The 15,926-nt window shown below is 41.3% G+C and overlaps 1 protein-coding gene across 1 annotated transcript in view; it reads right to left on the bottom strand.

The window, feature by feature from the left end:
- Positions 1 to 6,010, bottom strand: part of COG3 (component of oligomeric golgi complex 3) — a 74,612-nt gene extending 68,602 nt beyond the window's left edge. The window contains exon 1 of the mRNA XM_054446350.2: positions 5,702 to 6,010. Within this exon, the coding sequence (XP_054302325.1) occupies positions 5,702 to 5,878 (177 nt within the window). The 5' untranslated portion in view covers positions 5,879 to 6,010. The remainder of the gene's footprint in view (positions 1 to 5,701) is intronic.
- Positions 6,011 to 15,926: the final 9,916 nt, after the last annotated feature.

The raw sequence follows: 15,926 nt of genomic DNA, 5'->3' as shown, positions 1-15,926 counted from the left end.
CTACTGAATACATGTAGCTTTCACATAAAGTCAAAAAGTCGTAAGTTGAACCATCATAAGTCAGGGACCATCTGTATATTGTAAATCCTAAGGCAACCACTAAAAAAACTGAAAATACACAAAGGACCTGGCAAACTTCAGTCTTCCAATATCACCTAGACCCATATCCATCTGTAATTCAATTTCTTTTGAGAAAAACGATTATAAATCTATCTGAAAGAATGTAGATCAATGTCAAAATCCCGGTTGTGACACCAGATACTACAGTTGTGCAAAATGTTACCATTGAGGGAAAGTGGGGAAAGTGTACAGATCACAGTATTATTTCTCATTACTGCAAGTGAATCTACATTATTTCACCTTTTTAATAAGTAATATAATAATCATATTCTCCCATCAGAGTTCATCAGGCCTTACACTGCATAATTCTAGTACTACCTCACAACATATAACAAATTCCAGATAAAAAGTATAATTCCTTTTGTTCCAGAATCATTTATAATACATAGAGCTGTCCTTTTAAGTGTATTTATTTGAATAGGTAATAAATCTCAAGGCACAAAACTCAAGGGAGTCAGTGAAAAGTCTCCTTCCCCTGGAACTCATTCTCCAGCCATCTAGTTTCCTCCTCAGGGGCAGGCTATCAATGTTACTAGTTTCTTAAGTATCTATTCTAAGATGGTCTATGCATATACAAAGGAAGTATACCTTTCTTAAACCCAAATAACGGTATACACACCTCACCTTTTTCACTTAATATGCAATATTTTAAAATGTCCCTTCAACAGAGTATAAGGAAAAGACAGAATTTACTCTTACATTGTCATTAATTGTCATTAAACTATAAAGGGGTGCTTATTTTAAAAGTCCCAAGAATACAGAATGATATTTAAGTGAAAAGCAAGTCTCCCTTCTTCCCTCTCCCCTGCTCGTCCAATTCTTCTTCTTTAAGCCAATACCAATGTTTATAATTTGAGAGTTTTTCTAAGGAATTTGAGGGTAAAATGAAGAACTATAAAAGTAGAAGGAACTAAAGAAACAATTTTGAATTTTTGATCAATCTTTTATGAAAATTATTCAAAATATATGAATATAATTGTTTTTAATCCAAATCATCAGAAGAGTTAAAATGAAAAGTAACATTCTCCCCCACCCTCACTTTTCACCAGTTTAACCATTTTCAGTATTCTTTTATGGTAGCTCTACAACTCTTTAAAAAAAAAAAAAAGATTTACTGCTTCGTGTTTGAATTCATCAATTTTAGGTCCTATATATACACTCTTACTTCACCATGTAAGATAAAGAAATTAGTAACTCTATATCTGTTCCCTGTTTACTCTCAAATTCTGTCACCTGTACTATCTCTTTTTTAGATTATCAAATTTTATAATATTTGCACCTGGTTCTGTGATTAAGTCTTTAGAATGATTTTTTAAAGGATACTACATGCTTCCTGCCTTCTATGAATATGCCCAACTTTCAGGTTCATTGATACCATCTTTGGTTTTGGTGTGCCACACATTTATTACTGTCATTTCAAAGGGATCTAGGGATGTCATACCTGTGTGCTCAGTCTGTTATCTTGAACCAAAAAAAGTTTATCCTCTAATCAACTTTAGAAAATAAAATAATTTGAAAACTCTACTTGAGAAACTATAGATATTCCGGACATGTTCTGTAACCTAGATGTGAATAAATACATTCTAAACTTATAAGAGTATTCTATTTGATTACTTCGAGTACAAATACTACTTTCCAATCATAAGAACTTTAAAAACTAGAGGCAAAAGGAGACTCCCTGTTTCCTTGTTCTAATACAAAACCATCTTCTCTCAAACCAAGCAAGAGAGAAGCCATAATGCAATCACTTCAAACAAATAATTTTTTAAAGTAGCAAAACAAGTTGCTTTTTAACATATGAGAAAATGCCCCCATTAAGTAGACTAGGCAGCTGCCTTCCTTTCTCAAATCACCTGGTAGAGAATGACAACTCAAAAAGGGGTGTGGTGGTATCACACACTTTCCTGTTCTGACTTCTCATTCACTTCTAAGGAGGAGGTGACTGAATGCCTCCTGCTTACCAGCACTGTCCTGGCTTCCAGATGGAGCAGACAGGTACCACTAGAGACAGAACACAGTTCTAGATTGCTAATGGGCCAGTGCTGCAAAGCTACGGTATAGTTTATGCAAATGGAGACACTAACATTAAATAGTAACTACAATAAATTCTCAAGCTTTGCCTGACCAGCTGAGCAGGTCCCTGAAATAACAAGTAACATACCTTTCTCTCCCAAGCTTTACTTCTTGCAGAGTTCTGGGTTAGAGAAAACCACTTTTATAATCAATCTGATCAATTAATTCCCTAAACGAAACCTGATGTCATGTTCTCTGCTTGGAGCAAATTACTGAAGAGGTATAGGTGGAGTCTCAGAACCTTCCTCAAGGCACTTAACCTCTCCTTTTCTTACCTTTGGTCTGAATGACACCTATACCAGCTCAGCATCACAGGATTCTAATCTATTCTTTTAAGATGTTAATGATTTGAAAGAAAGCATAACAATAATAGCAAGTAACTTGCCACGTGCACCTTGCATACGTGATTTCACATATTTCTCACGACTCCCTATGAGATACGTACTCATCATGAGTTATGTCCCCATTTTATAAAGAAGAAAATTAAGGCTTAGAAAAGATAAACATCACATCTAAGGTCACACAGCCTACAAGAAAACAACAGATGTAACAGTAAATTATAGGTAAATGTCGGGGTAAATTATTTTAGTATTTTATCAAGAATTACTAAATTCAACAGAAAGAAATAGGCCCCTCATTACTAAGTTTGCCCTGGCTACAAAAGTCTACCTAATATTCTATTGTAAATTATTTTCTCTAATGCCGGGGCATAATTCCTTTTTAAGATAAGACTAGTTCTCTTTCATAAAAGAGAAAGCTATTTTCTAAAGAAGTTAACATCTTTATCATAGGTACTTAAGAGTTAGTTGGCCTCTTGCTATTCTACTAGCCTGCTCAGTTCCAGTTGTTCAGGAAGTAATTTATCTCGTGAAAATTGTGAAACACTACAGAAAATCCTTGAGTTATACTGATTGGACAAAGTGAAAATTGTGGCAGTCTCTTTTGGTGCCAATGTTAAAAGAGTAGTATAGGGCTAAAAAAATTAATTCCAAAGTCTTCCCAACAGACATATAAACACTTCAGAAAAGGAAAATGAGGGCTGTAAAGCTGAAGAGCAATGAGAACCGCCTTCTCAAAGATTCCAGGATGTGTGCATAACCAGCTCGGCTACTGCATTCTTTTTTTTTTGAGACACAATCTTGCCTGTCACCCACCTAGGCTGGAGTGCAGTGGTGCAATCTCGGCTCAGGGCAATCTCCACCTCCTAGGTTCAAGTGATTCTCAAGCCTCAGCCTCCCAAGTACCTGGGATTACAGGCATGCACCACCACACCGAGCTAATTTTTGTATTTTTAGTAGAGATGGTGTTTCGCATATTCTTGATAAAATGCTGGTCTTGAACTCCTGACCTCAAGTGATTCGCCCGCCTTAGCCTCCCAAAGTGCTGAAATTACAGGCGTGGGCCACCGCGCCTGGCCTCAGCTATTGCATTCTCACAGGAATCCAATACCAAGCTGCACGTACCAGAAGACTCTCACTGAATTCTTGAACTCATTAAGCTCATCCCCTACCCATGACCTTATGCTGTTCTTTCTTCCAGCTGCAATGTTATTTCTTTAGTCTTTATAAGGCTAGCTTCAGGTATTCCATCATCAGTTCTCACCTCAGATTGTCACTTCCTTGGAAAGGCCTTCCCTCTTTCTCTAAAAGGGCACACCTCATCCCTTTCTGTCACACCATCCTATTTGATTTTCCTTATATTATGGACCACCGTCTGAACATACCTTGTTTTTTTTCCATGTTCATGATCCCCACAATTATGTCAGCTCTATGAGGCTAAGGATCTCATCTTTCCTATTTATATTTCTACCTTTAATACCTAACTCAGAGTAGGGACATAACATACGTTAAAGACTGCATGTGGCTAATGATAAATATGGAAGAATGGGGTGAAAATGAAAGATTCCATTTAGTTCATTCCAAACGTTCTCCTTCATGCTCAATGAGAATAAGAAATAATAGTTTATGACCCATGACAATGAAAACAAATTTTTTTGTAGAATATGTATCTCCCCCATCACACCCTCAGTGCTATTAAGTCCAAGCATCCTGCTGCAGTAGGAGCCAAATCAATTATAAACAGACTGGAAAATTTATAGAGCAAACAACTTTTATTATCCAGAGAATAAAAGAGTTTCATAGCTGAGCCAAAAAAATTTCCACCTGCTCCTTCATTTATTTCAGATCCACTTCCGGTACCACATCCTAGAGGTGGAAAAAGAAACCCAAGAAAGAACGCCTATTTGACGGCTGAGCATACAACAGTGAATGTGAAGACAACATTTAAATCAAACGTCTAAAGTTGGAAGACAGAAAAAGTTGAAGACTCTAAACTCAATCTGCATTTGGACACAATTCCAAATCGTATAAAAAGAATGCTTCAGGCCTGGCACGGTGGCTCACGACTGTAATCCCAGCATTTTGGGAGGCCGAGGCGGGCAGATCACTTGAGGTCAGGAGTTCGAGAACAGCCTGGACAACAGGGCGAAACCCCATCTCTACTAAAAATACAAAAAATTAGCCAGGTGTGGTGGCAGGCACCTGTGATCCCAGCTACTCAGGAGGCTGAGACAGGAGAATCGATTGATCCCGGAAGGTGGAGGTTGCAGTGAGCGAGGTCGCGCCACTGCACTCCAGCCTGGGCGACAGAGCGAGAGAAAAGAATGCTTCCAACATCAAAAGTAACCATCACCACTGCTTATATGAAATAATCCTCCTAAACCTGGCCCTCAAAACTGGAAAACGTTTGTCAAATATCTGACAATTCATGTTACTTCCTGCTATTACAACTAATTGAATTGAATCACACAAGAAGCAGTAGTGCATAATATCCCTAATGGTAAGTGGATTAAACACATTGACTCTAACACCGAAAACCAGCACTGCTTAATAATGTACTGAGCCAGCTTTCAAATAAAATTCATTTTTATTGCTTTGCAATAGGTGAAATAAATCTGTTCTCCCATAACCTGCACTTGATTGAGAGCTCATAGTTCAATGTGCGATAAATTAAACTCACTCAGGACCAAGTTTTAGTCTCCCCAAGACCCCCATGGACAAAGCAACCTAGGTGATTCATTAAGGCGGTAAATGAGCACGCGCTGGAGACTGTCCTGCAGCACAGCACCTCGGGTTGGCTGCCTCTCCTTCTGGGAGAGAGTGGGCAGCAGGATTACGCCTAGGCTGACAGGACGCCTCGTCTGGGGCAAGACGCTCGGTGCAAGGCTCCGGGCCAACCGTCCCATGCTGCTGGGGGAGGAGTGGGTTCCGGCGAGCACCAGCCGCAGGACACCCCACAGCCGTCCCCGGGCGGAATTAGAGTCGGGGTCGCAGGCTGAGCGAAGCCTAACAGCCTGGGAGGTGAGAGGCCCCTCCCACCGGATCCGCCACTATGGCCGTGGAGGAGTGGAGAGATATCCTGGGCAGACGTTCGTGAGGCCGGGGTCCTGCCGGGGCGCCCGAGGAGACCAGCCCCCTCGCCCCAGGCCGGTTCCTGCCCATCATCTCACCTCGGCTGGCACCGGCAGGTTCTCTGCCGCCGCCTTCAGCTCCAACACCGAGTCCGTCTGCCTGTCGGTCAGCGGCGCCGTCGTGTCCGGTCTCCGATCCCAGAGAGCCAGCTTTTCCCTAGCGTCCCGCTCCGCCGCCGCCTCAGGCAGCAGCAACAGCGCCGCCGCCTCCGCCATCGCCGCCGCCCCCGCGGCCTTCAGCACCAGCGGGATGGAGGGGACCCCGACAGACAGACCCGGGCCACTTCCGGGAGAACCGGAGCTTCCAACACTGCACCGGCGGCGGGGCGGGCCGGAATGCCCTGACCCCGGAAGCGGTTTCGCAGTGTGGGGGGCGGGACCGAGGCCAGTACCGACGTGGCTTTAAATGGGTACGACTATTTCCGGTTGAAACATAGAAGGTGGAGAAGACGGGATCCAATGGAAATAAAAATGCCCCTACCGGAAGTCTCTTCCTCAACATCAGTAACTTTATTGTTACTTGTTGTGCAGATTATTGACAACTGCGCTAAATCACCCTGTCGGCTGGAGACTTGGATCTACACCTCTCTGCTTACAGCTGGGTAGTCTAGGTAGAATGTGTGGAGTGTATGATTTCCATATTGGCATGTTGACAATTTATGCCTCTTGGATCAAAACCAAAAGCATAAACTTTTCCAACATCCAGTAATTCCCCTACTAGAAAACTAATTTATGGAAACACATAAAAAATTCAAAGATGTGTGCATCCCAGACATCATTAATAGTATAAAATAACTGGAGACAACCTAAATGTCCAACATTGAAGAACTGGATCAGGAATTTGTGGTACAGGCCAGGCGCGGGGGCTCAGGCCTGTAATCTCAGCACTTTGGGAGGCCGAGGTGGGCAGATCACCTGAGGTCGGGAGTTTGAGACCAGCCTGGCCAACATGGTTGAACCCTGTCTCTACTAAAAGCACAAAAATTACCCAGGCATGGTGGTACATGCCTGTAATCAGCCTGAGAGGCTGAGGCAGGAGAATCTCCTGAACCCGGAAGGTGGAGGTTGCAGTGAGCAGAGATCTCACCACTGCATTCCGGTCTGGGCATCAAGTGAGACTCTGTCTCAAAATGTATAATAATAATAATTTGTAGTACAGACATGTAATTCTACTCTACCATTAAAATCATATTGTAGATTTGAGCAACAAAATAAATAATGATAGTATTGGATCATAATTTACAGAATAAAATAAATACTCATGAGTCCATACTGCTATAAATAAACGATTGAATAAATAAATGGTGGAGAAGAGACAATCTTCTACCTTACAGAAGAATTCCAATCAGTAAATGTAGAAAGAGTGAGAGAAATAAAAAATCATCATTAGGACACCACGGTAATAATTGTAGCAGGCAAGATCTAAGGATGAATGCTAAAACGATTGGGTGAAACTTAAAGGAGAAACAAATTTGCATAATCCCAAAGAATCTCCCTGAGATATCTATTAATAACAAGAGGGAATAGTAACTTCATCTATTAATAACAAGAGGGAATAGTAACTTCACAGAGGAGAAACTTGACAGACACCACCTTAACCAAGTGATCAAAGTCAATATCATGAAACTCCTGACAATATGGGTTGAAGACAGGATATAACTTCTGTGGTATTCTTGTCAAACATGCAAAATGTCGTTCGAATCATGAAAAAAGATCAAACAAACTCAAATTGAAGAGCATCCTACAAAACAACTGACCAGTATTCTTCAAAAGTGTCAATGTGTCATAAAAGACAAAGGAAAGACTAAGGAACCATTGCATTTTGGAGGCTAAGAAGACAAGATATCTCGATGCAATGTGAGATCCTGAAGTGGATATTAGGACAGAAAAAGGACATTTGTGGGGAAAATTATAGAATAAAATATAGAAAGTCACATAAGGTCTGTAGCTAGGTAATAGTTTTGTACCAATGTTCATTTCCTGGTTTTGATTACTATACATGGTTAGGTAAGATGATAACATTAGGAGAAGCAGGGTGAAGAACATACCTGAACTACTCTTGCAAGTTTTCTTAAGTCTAAAATTATCTCAAAATAGTGTTTAAAATCTCATGTTATAGAAAATATATATTTGTTTGGAGAAAATGGTTCTGATATAATTAAAGCAAATGAAGCAGTATATGATCCTGTTGGCCAAAAGGAACATTTCCAAAACACTGACAGATGGTTGGAATTACTGATAATTTTCTTCTTTTCTTTTCTTTCTTCCTTCCTTTTTCTTTTCTTTTTTTTTTTTTTTGTAATGAGTTTTGCATTTCAGAATAAGAATTTTTTTTAAATATTCAACCCAGCTTCAGAGCACTGTTTCCCCATCATCAATCCACCACTATTTTCTAAAGAAAGTAATCTTGTAGATATGTGTAGACATATGACACTATTTGCCTAAATGCCTAAAACATAAATTCTCTTCTTCAAACCAGAGTGATCTTTAGTTCCACAATTCTCAAAAATAAGATTAATTCCATTGAATTTTGTGATGTCAGCTCTTTACCAAACATTATCCTTCAAGGGCCAAATGTAAGCAACTTCTCTCCCAAATGTGTTGCTACTGGAGATTTTCCTAAATCCTTGATCACTCCACTTTCTTCTAAGCATTATTTTCAGTTCCTTTTTGAGACAGGATCTCACTCTGTCACCCGGGCTTGAGTGCAGTGGCACAATCATGGTTCACTGCAGCCTTGACCTCCCCAGCTCAAGGGATCCTCCTGCCTCAGTCTCTTGAGTAGCTGGGACTACAGGCGTGGGCCACCACACCCAGCTAATTTTTTGTATTTTTCATAGAAACAGGGCTTTGCCGTATTACCCGGCTGGTCTCGAACTCCTGGGTTCAAATGATCCGCCTGGCTCAGCTTCTCAAAGTGCTGGGATTGCAGGCATGAGCCACCTTGCCCGGCCAAAATATTTTTACCAACTGGTGATTCACGGTGCTAAAGGGATGCAAGGTAGGTCATGATACCCGTGGAAAACATTTGGGCCAAGGCGGGAGGTTTAATCAGGTCAAATGAGGGGAGAGGAAGGAAGACACAATGATGCCTGATCTATTCTTGAATGAGGAATTGAGGAAGCCAAGGAAGACAGCCATGCCTGGAGGATCCAGCAGTCACCAGCTGGCTTATGAAGGACATGAGAGGAGCCAATGGAACAGACTAACAGCAATTTTTATGGGGTATTTTAATTGTGTAGAACAGTAGCATAGAAGTATATACATTTAAACAACGCAGTGTTGCTCAAAATCTAGTGGAAAGTGTGGTATACAAGATGCTGAACCTTCTACTTCATTCTAGTTTTCTTTTCTGTATAAAGAAATATTGTCTAGTCCTCCACCACCACCCAAAAGTACAAATTTCCTATAATGGATTCACTGTTATTCTCTGTACTACAAGTCAAATTTCTTCCTGTTTCTAGGTGATGTTTAGCTTACTCCCAGAAGAACTGGACAACATGACGAATACAATTGCAGTTCTTAAAATATGTTTATTTAAGTATTGGTAATTGTTCCCATAAAACCACTGAAATTGATAGAATAAACATATACATTGAGTATATCTATACATGAAAGGTTTAAATATATATTCATATTGTGTTTGAGAGAGAGTGAGAAAGAGCAAGAGAATGAGAGACAAGATTGCATAAAATATCTTGGGAAAGGGACAAAGATAGTCAAAAGAGTCTTATCCCCAAATGATTAAGGTCCCCATATCATAGTAGATGATACCTTGTTTGTAAGATCTTATTCAGATTTCAGTTTTGTTTGTCAAAATAGCATGTCTATGCATAAAAGAAAAAAACAAAATAAATTTTTAAAAACAGATTTCAGTTTTGATCTCTTGATCACAACCCTGTGCATAAGCAGGGTAGGGGTTATTATTTTCCGTTTAAAGATAAGCAAATGAAACACAGGGAGATGAAGTGAGTTGTCAAAGACTTTTCAGAGGGTGAAGGAAAAGGACACTTTTTTGTGGCAGATGTTGATATGCTCTCTTTAGAGGGAAATTTGCCAACACCTATCAAAACAGAGGCTAGAGAAATGGAGAGTGAGACAGAGAGAAAGAAAGAGGGAGATAATATAGTCCTTGGATCCAGCCATTCAATCATTCTATCACTGGGAAATTATTCTAGAGAAATTCTTATTTATGCAAAAAAGTACATTTACAGGGCGGTTTTTAATGGAGAAAAATTGGACACAACCTAAATATACATCAATAGGGGCATAGTTTTGTTCCTGTTGCCAATTGCTGTATAAAAAACTAACCAGGCCAGGCGCAGTGGCTCATGCCTATAATCCCAGCAATTTGGGAGGCCGAGGCAGGCAGATCGCCTGAGGTCAGGAGTTCGAGACCAGCCTGGCCAACATGGTGAAACCCCGTCTCTACTAAAAATACAAAAATTAGCCAGGTGCAGTGGCAGGCGCCTGTAATCCCAGCTACTCGGGAGGCTGAGACAGGAGAATCACTTGAACCCAGGAGGCGGAGGTTGCAATGAGCTGAGATTACGCCATTGCACTCCAGCCTGGGCAACAAGAGTGAGACTTTGTCTCACACACACACCAAAAAAACTAATCCAAAAATTGTGTGCTTAACAATCACCATTTTATTATTATCTTATGATTTTGTGGGTCAGGAATTTCCAAAGGGCACGTTAGGAAAGATCTGTCTCTGCTCACAATGTCTGGAGCCACAGCTGCAATGACTCACATGGCCACAGGCTGGACAGCTGGAAACTGACTGTGGATCTCTACATCCTCACATAGACTCACAGCCTCTGTGTCTGCTGTCTCCAGGCAGTCTCTCAAGCATAAAGACCTCAGGGCATTTGGATTTCTTTCAAACCTGGCTCAAGATTTGAAGAGGCTGTTCCCAGAGTCTTCTTTTGACCTTCATAGAAGGTCACTTGTGCTGACAGAGAGAGAGAGAGAGACCGCCCAGATCCAAGAGAAGGGAAATTGACTCCACTTCTGAATGAGAGCAGCTGCAAACAACTCGTAACATTTTTAATCTACCACAAACCTGATACTTTACAACAATTAAAAGGAAGTATTTTGTGGTTTCTGCTTCTATGTAATCTGTGGATTACCTAAAGTCATGAGAAAATTTTCAAAAGTGATTAAAAAGTTATTTTGGTATAATGATGGTCTCACAAGTATACACATATCCCAAAATTGATCAAATTGTACATTTTAAATATGTAGTATATACATGCACATGCAATGTACTTCAGTTATACCTTAATAGAACTGAAAGGGAGGGGAGAATTGAGTATATCTGTAAGTACTGACATGGAAGAAAGTTCACCATATATTATTGAATTTAGAAAGCAAGTTACATCAAGTACCATACGAATGTAATTTTGTTCCCGGAACCAAGCCGGGTTCGGCTGCGTTTTCTTGAGGCCCAATAATGAGAAGCAGACAAACTAGGAAAGAAGGGAATTTATTGCTGTAACTGGATACAGGGAGAAAGCTGGAGATAATTCCACCAGAACAACTCAAAGTGTTACAATTTTCTTAGTGCTTATATAGGTTGGGATTATGTGCCTACATGCAGTATAGCATTCGCCTAAGTCTACTGGTAACTAATTTTGTTTCAACTCAAAGGTCAGAGGCAAAAAATGCTTGCTAAGTCTGATTAAAAGGGCCCCAGTACCTTCAAGGCCTGGCTACTGTGGTACCGGACTGATTATTTCTATCTTATCTCCTTTACAGCTTGGTCCGGAGAGCTGCCTTAGACTCTCCAATGAATCTATTCAAACAGCTGCCTCTGTTACCTTGACTTGTCTCAGATTCTGTTGACCCGAGACGGGTCCTGGCACTAGGAATGTGAGACTGTCTCTATTATTTTGACTTGCTCCAGGTTAGGGAGAAGCCTATGCAAGGCTCCTACTGACCATATGTTTCATTTCTAGCTAGGATGTCTGGGCACTGGTTTCCCTAGGTTTAACTACTAGCTCAGTGTTAAGGCAGTGCTGTGGATATCTGTCTGTAACTGGAGTGCTATGCAGACCTGTCTGTGTGATTGTCATGCAGGCCTGTGTGATTGTCAGGGAGAACTGGCCTGCCACAATTCCATTTCTGGTACAAAAACACAAACACACAGAGTAAAAAGGTCTGAAAAAAACACGTAGCAAATTGTTATTTGTAGTTAACCTCTTCGGGTTGGATTGGCAGAGCAGGTAGAAGGGAGTAGGACAAGGTCTTCCATATTTTAAAATTATTGAAAAAGGCCGGGCGCAGTGACTCACTCCTGTAATCCCAGCACCTTGGGAGGCCGAGGCAGGTGGATCACTTGAGGCCAAGAGTTCGAGACCAGTCTTGCCAATATGGTGAAACCCCATCTCTACTAAAAATAGAAAAAAACTAGCCAGACGAGGTGGCACACACCTGTAATCTCAGCTACTTGGGAGGCTGAGGCAAAAGAATTGCTTGAACTCGGGAGGTGGAGGCTGCAGTGAGCCAAGATCACACCAGTGCACTCCTGCCTGGGTGACAGAGCAAGACCCTGTCTAAAAAAAAAAAAAATTATTGAAAAAGGGTTGTTTTTTAAAAATGAATATTGAACTGAAGATCAGAGTGAATTCTAGTTCTAGCTCTGCTGCAACTAGCTCTGGTTATGTAAATTAACTTCCTATAAACATGTATAAAATGTACATATTTATAGCAATACTTTATATCCTATTAACACCTATTCAAACCCACACATATAGTCCCCGTGCCCCAACTCTCCTTCCAGGCTGAGGTCCAGGGCAGATGGCCCACAGTCTGCTCTGGGCCAGTGGGCACAGGCAGTCACCTGCAGAAGGGGAGCTTTCTTCTGCTCCATCCTTAAGCACATTAGACAAGGTGTGTTTTTGCTCTGCTAGGGCCCCTCTTTATGGTACCTACCTTGTGTTCTAGAGGACTGTTTTAACACATAATACTATAAAATGTTTGCAATTATTATTGCTGGACTAATGCCCCATACGGAATCATTGCCGTAAGAGGGAGACACCCAACTCATTTGAGCCAACACAAGTTATGGAGGCCTCTTCCTGCTCCTCCCTGGAGTCAAGGCAGGTGGAAACAGCTTCGTAGCAATTTTGACCGTTGTCTGGGTAAAGTCTGCAGGCTTTATTCAGGCTTTATAGCACAAACCAGTGCCTGGCTGTGTTCCCAAATGAAGGCTCTGATCTTTTAAGAGCAGAATTTGAGGCCAGGTGCAGTGGCTCACACCTGTAATCCTAGCACTCTGGGAGGCCGAGGTGGGCAGATTACCTGAGGTCGGGAGTTCGAGACCAGCCTGATCAACATGGAGAAATCCCGTCTCTACCAAAAATACAAAAAACTTAGCTGCACATGGAGGTGCATGCCTGTAATCTCCTTGCATATACCAATGCATAACTGTAGTGATAAATTTATAGTTTTTTTAAAAATTGTATTTTTTAAACAATCCTTAAAACTGAAAAATACTATTATTGGAATTAAAATAGATAGGTAAATAGTTGAAGGGAGAATTACAGTAAGTTGGAAAATAGATATAAAGACATTTCTCCAAATACAGCATAAGACAAGAAGATGGAAAATAGGAGGTTTAGCAACATGGAGGAGAGAATTAACAGATTGTATTTGGTTAGGGTCCCATCAAGAAACAGAATGTATATTGTTCAAATAAAGAGACTTTAGTAAAGGAAATAATTACAGAGGTGTGGGGAGAGTTAAGGAGACCAATAATAGATGTTGAGGCACTGTATTAGTCTGTTCTCACAATGCTATAAAGAACTACCTGAGACTGGGTAATTTATAAAGAAAAGAGGTTTAATTGGCTCATAGTTCTGCAGGCTGCACAGGAAGCATGGCTGGGGAGACCTCAGGAAACTTACAATCATGGTAGAAGGTGAAGGGGAAGCAAGCACATCTTCATTGGCCAGCAGGAGAGAGAGAGAGAGCAAAAGGGAGTTGCTACACACTTTTAACCAGATATCGTGAGAACTCTATCACGAGACAGCACTAGGGGGATGGTGCTAAACCATTAAAAACTACCCCCATGATCCAATCACCTCCCACCAGGCCCCATCTCCAACACTGGGGGATTACAATTCATCATAATATTTGGGTGGGCACATGGAACCAAGCCATATCAGGCACCTACAGACTTAGCAACAGTGGGAAACCATTACCACCTGTAGGGTTGAAGAGACAACGTTAGAAAATAGTGTTAGCAGAGCCCAATGAGAGTTGTAGCTGTGGGGGAACCACAGCTAGCGCCAGGGACATGGCAGTGAAGCAGGGAAAGCATGAAAAAATACCATTTTCTCTCTCTGCCTCCAATTTCCTGCTAGTATTTTTCATTGGCTAAATGCAATTGGAAGCCAGAAGGTAAGGGAATCTGAGTAATGCAGTCTCTGAGTCATGCAAGAAGCCAGCATCCAAAAACATAGAGCAGGGCACAGAAGTTATAGATCTGAGGGCAAATGGAGATTAACCATCTTGTCCTTGATCATGGATTCAAGATTTCCAGTCCTGGAAGTATATACACACTGGCTGGAGTGCTAAACACTTGGAAGATTTTCTTTTCCAACTATTTTTCAGTGACACTCATGACTGGGGCTGTCACAGTGTGGCAATTCATTTCTATCTGGTGCCTATATATTGTTCAGAACCATCAATAAATGATGCCTCAGTTTTTTCTTTCTCTGTTGACTGGCCATAGGGAAATGCCTATGATGCTACAGGTGTGGTCTGAGGGAAAGGCAGCAGTAGATATCTGAGCCTTGACTCATGCCTTCAGGAACTGTTTGAGCTTGACACTGTATATACCATACCACCTCCATTTGCTGACAGAGTGCTGTTGTGCACACCCAGTTCATGATCAGGTCCCAAAATCAAATGTCCAGTTTTTAACCAGGACCCGGTAACAAGAGCTATTTTTCAAAGAGAAAAAAGTTATTTGCAAAAGATAACATGGATTTGCTGCAAACCCCCAGAGGTCTGCACTGTGATTCTCCTATCAGGGCTGGCTGAAGGCTCCATACAGTGTCTCTATCTGCCTTGGACACTTTAGGCATATGTGCCATATGTGACAGAATATCTTGCACAACAGCCTGAACTTGCTGAAACCCTTCTCTTGCTCTGGGCCCCACTCAAAACCAGCAAACTTACAAATTCCTTCGTAAATGGGCCAGGGCAGCATGGTCAAATGTGCTATATATTACCTCCTAAGAGACCCATCAAGTTTTTTTTTTAACTCTTTCCTAGCATAGGAGTACATGATGCAGCAATTTGTTTTCATTTGAAGGAGATAACCAACATGCCTCAGGCCACTGAACTCCTAGAAATGTCACATGCTCAACATATTGTCCATATAATGGACTAGTTCTGCATTTTATGGGATGTTGTGATTATCAAGATTCCTGAAGCCTTGCTTATGACAGAACAGGAGAGTTGCCATAGACCTGAGCTCAAATCGTGAAGATGTACTGCTGTCTCTGCCATGTGAAAGCAAACACCTTCCAAAAGTGCCTGTAACCAATACAGCAGGAAAAAAAGTATATTTTACATAAATAGCTGCATCCCAGATGTCGAAAGCCATTTTGATTTACTCTAGTAAGAATAACACATTTGAAACGGCAGCAGCAATCAATTAAATATTGATAATAAGCAATGGAGAGATAACAGGAAATCACATAGAATATACCATTGTTTGCCAAATATTCTGGCTCCTTTCCTACTGAGGAATCATACTTCCTTAACCCCAGTCTTGTCCACGTGACTTTCAAATGAAATGTGAACAAAAGTGACATGCGTCGCCTTTAGACAGAAGATCTAAGAGCTGATGTGTGCTTTGCTATGATGTATTTTCCCTCTGCCATAAGACTAAGCAATGTTCCAAACAGAGGCTGATCCACAGCCTCCATCTGGAGTGAAGATAAAATGGAAAAGAGCTTCACTCAAGCTGCAGCAGACACATAGCAAGAATAAGAAGTTAACTTTTGTTGGCCAGGCGCGGTGGCTCATGCCTGCAATCCCAACACTTTGGGAGGCCAAGGTGGGAGGATCACTTGAGGTCAGGAGTTCGAGACCAGCCTGGCCAACATGGTAAAACACTGTCTCTGCTAAAAATACAAAAATTAGCCAGGTGTGGTGGGGAGCACCTGTAATCCCAGCTATTCAGGAGGCCAAGGCTGGAGAATCGCTTTTACTAGGGAGTCAGAGGTTGCGGTGAGCTGAGATCGTG

This window comes from Pongo pygmaeus, chromosome 14 (genome assembly GCF_028885625.2).
Source record: "Pongo pygmaeus isolate AG05252 chromosome 14, NHGRI_mPonPyg2-v2.0_pri, whole genome shotgun sequence".
In the NCBI taxonomy this organism is placed as follows: Eukaryota; Metazoa; Chordata; class Mammalia; order Primates; family Hominidae; genus Pongo; species Pongo pygmaeus.
Note: the sequence above shows the minus strand (reverse complement) of the source record. Positions and strands in the feature narration are given on the sequence as shown.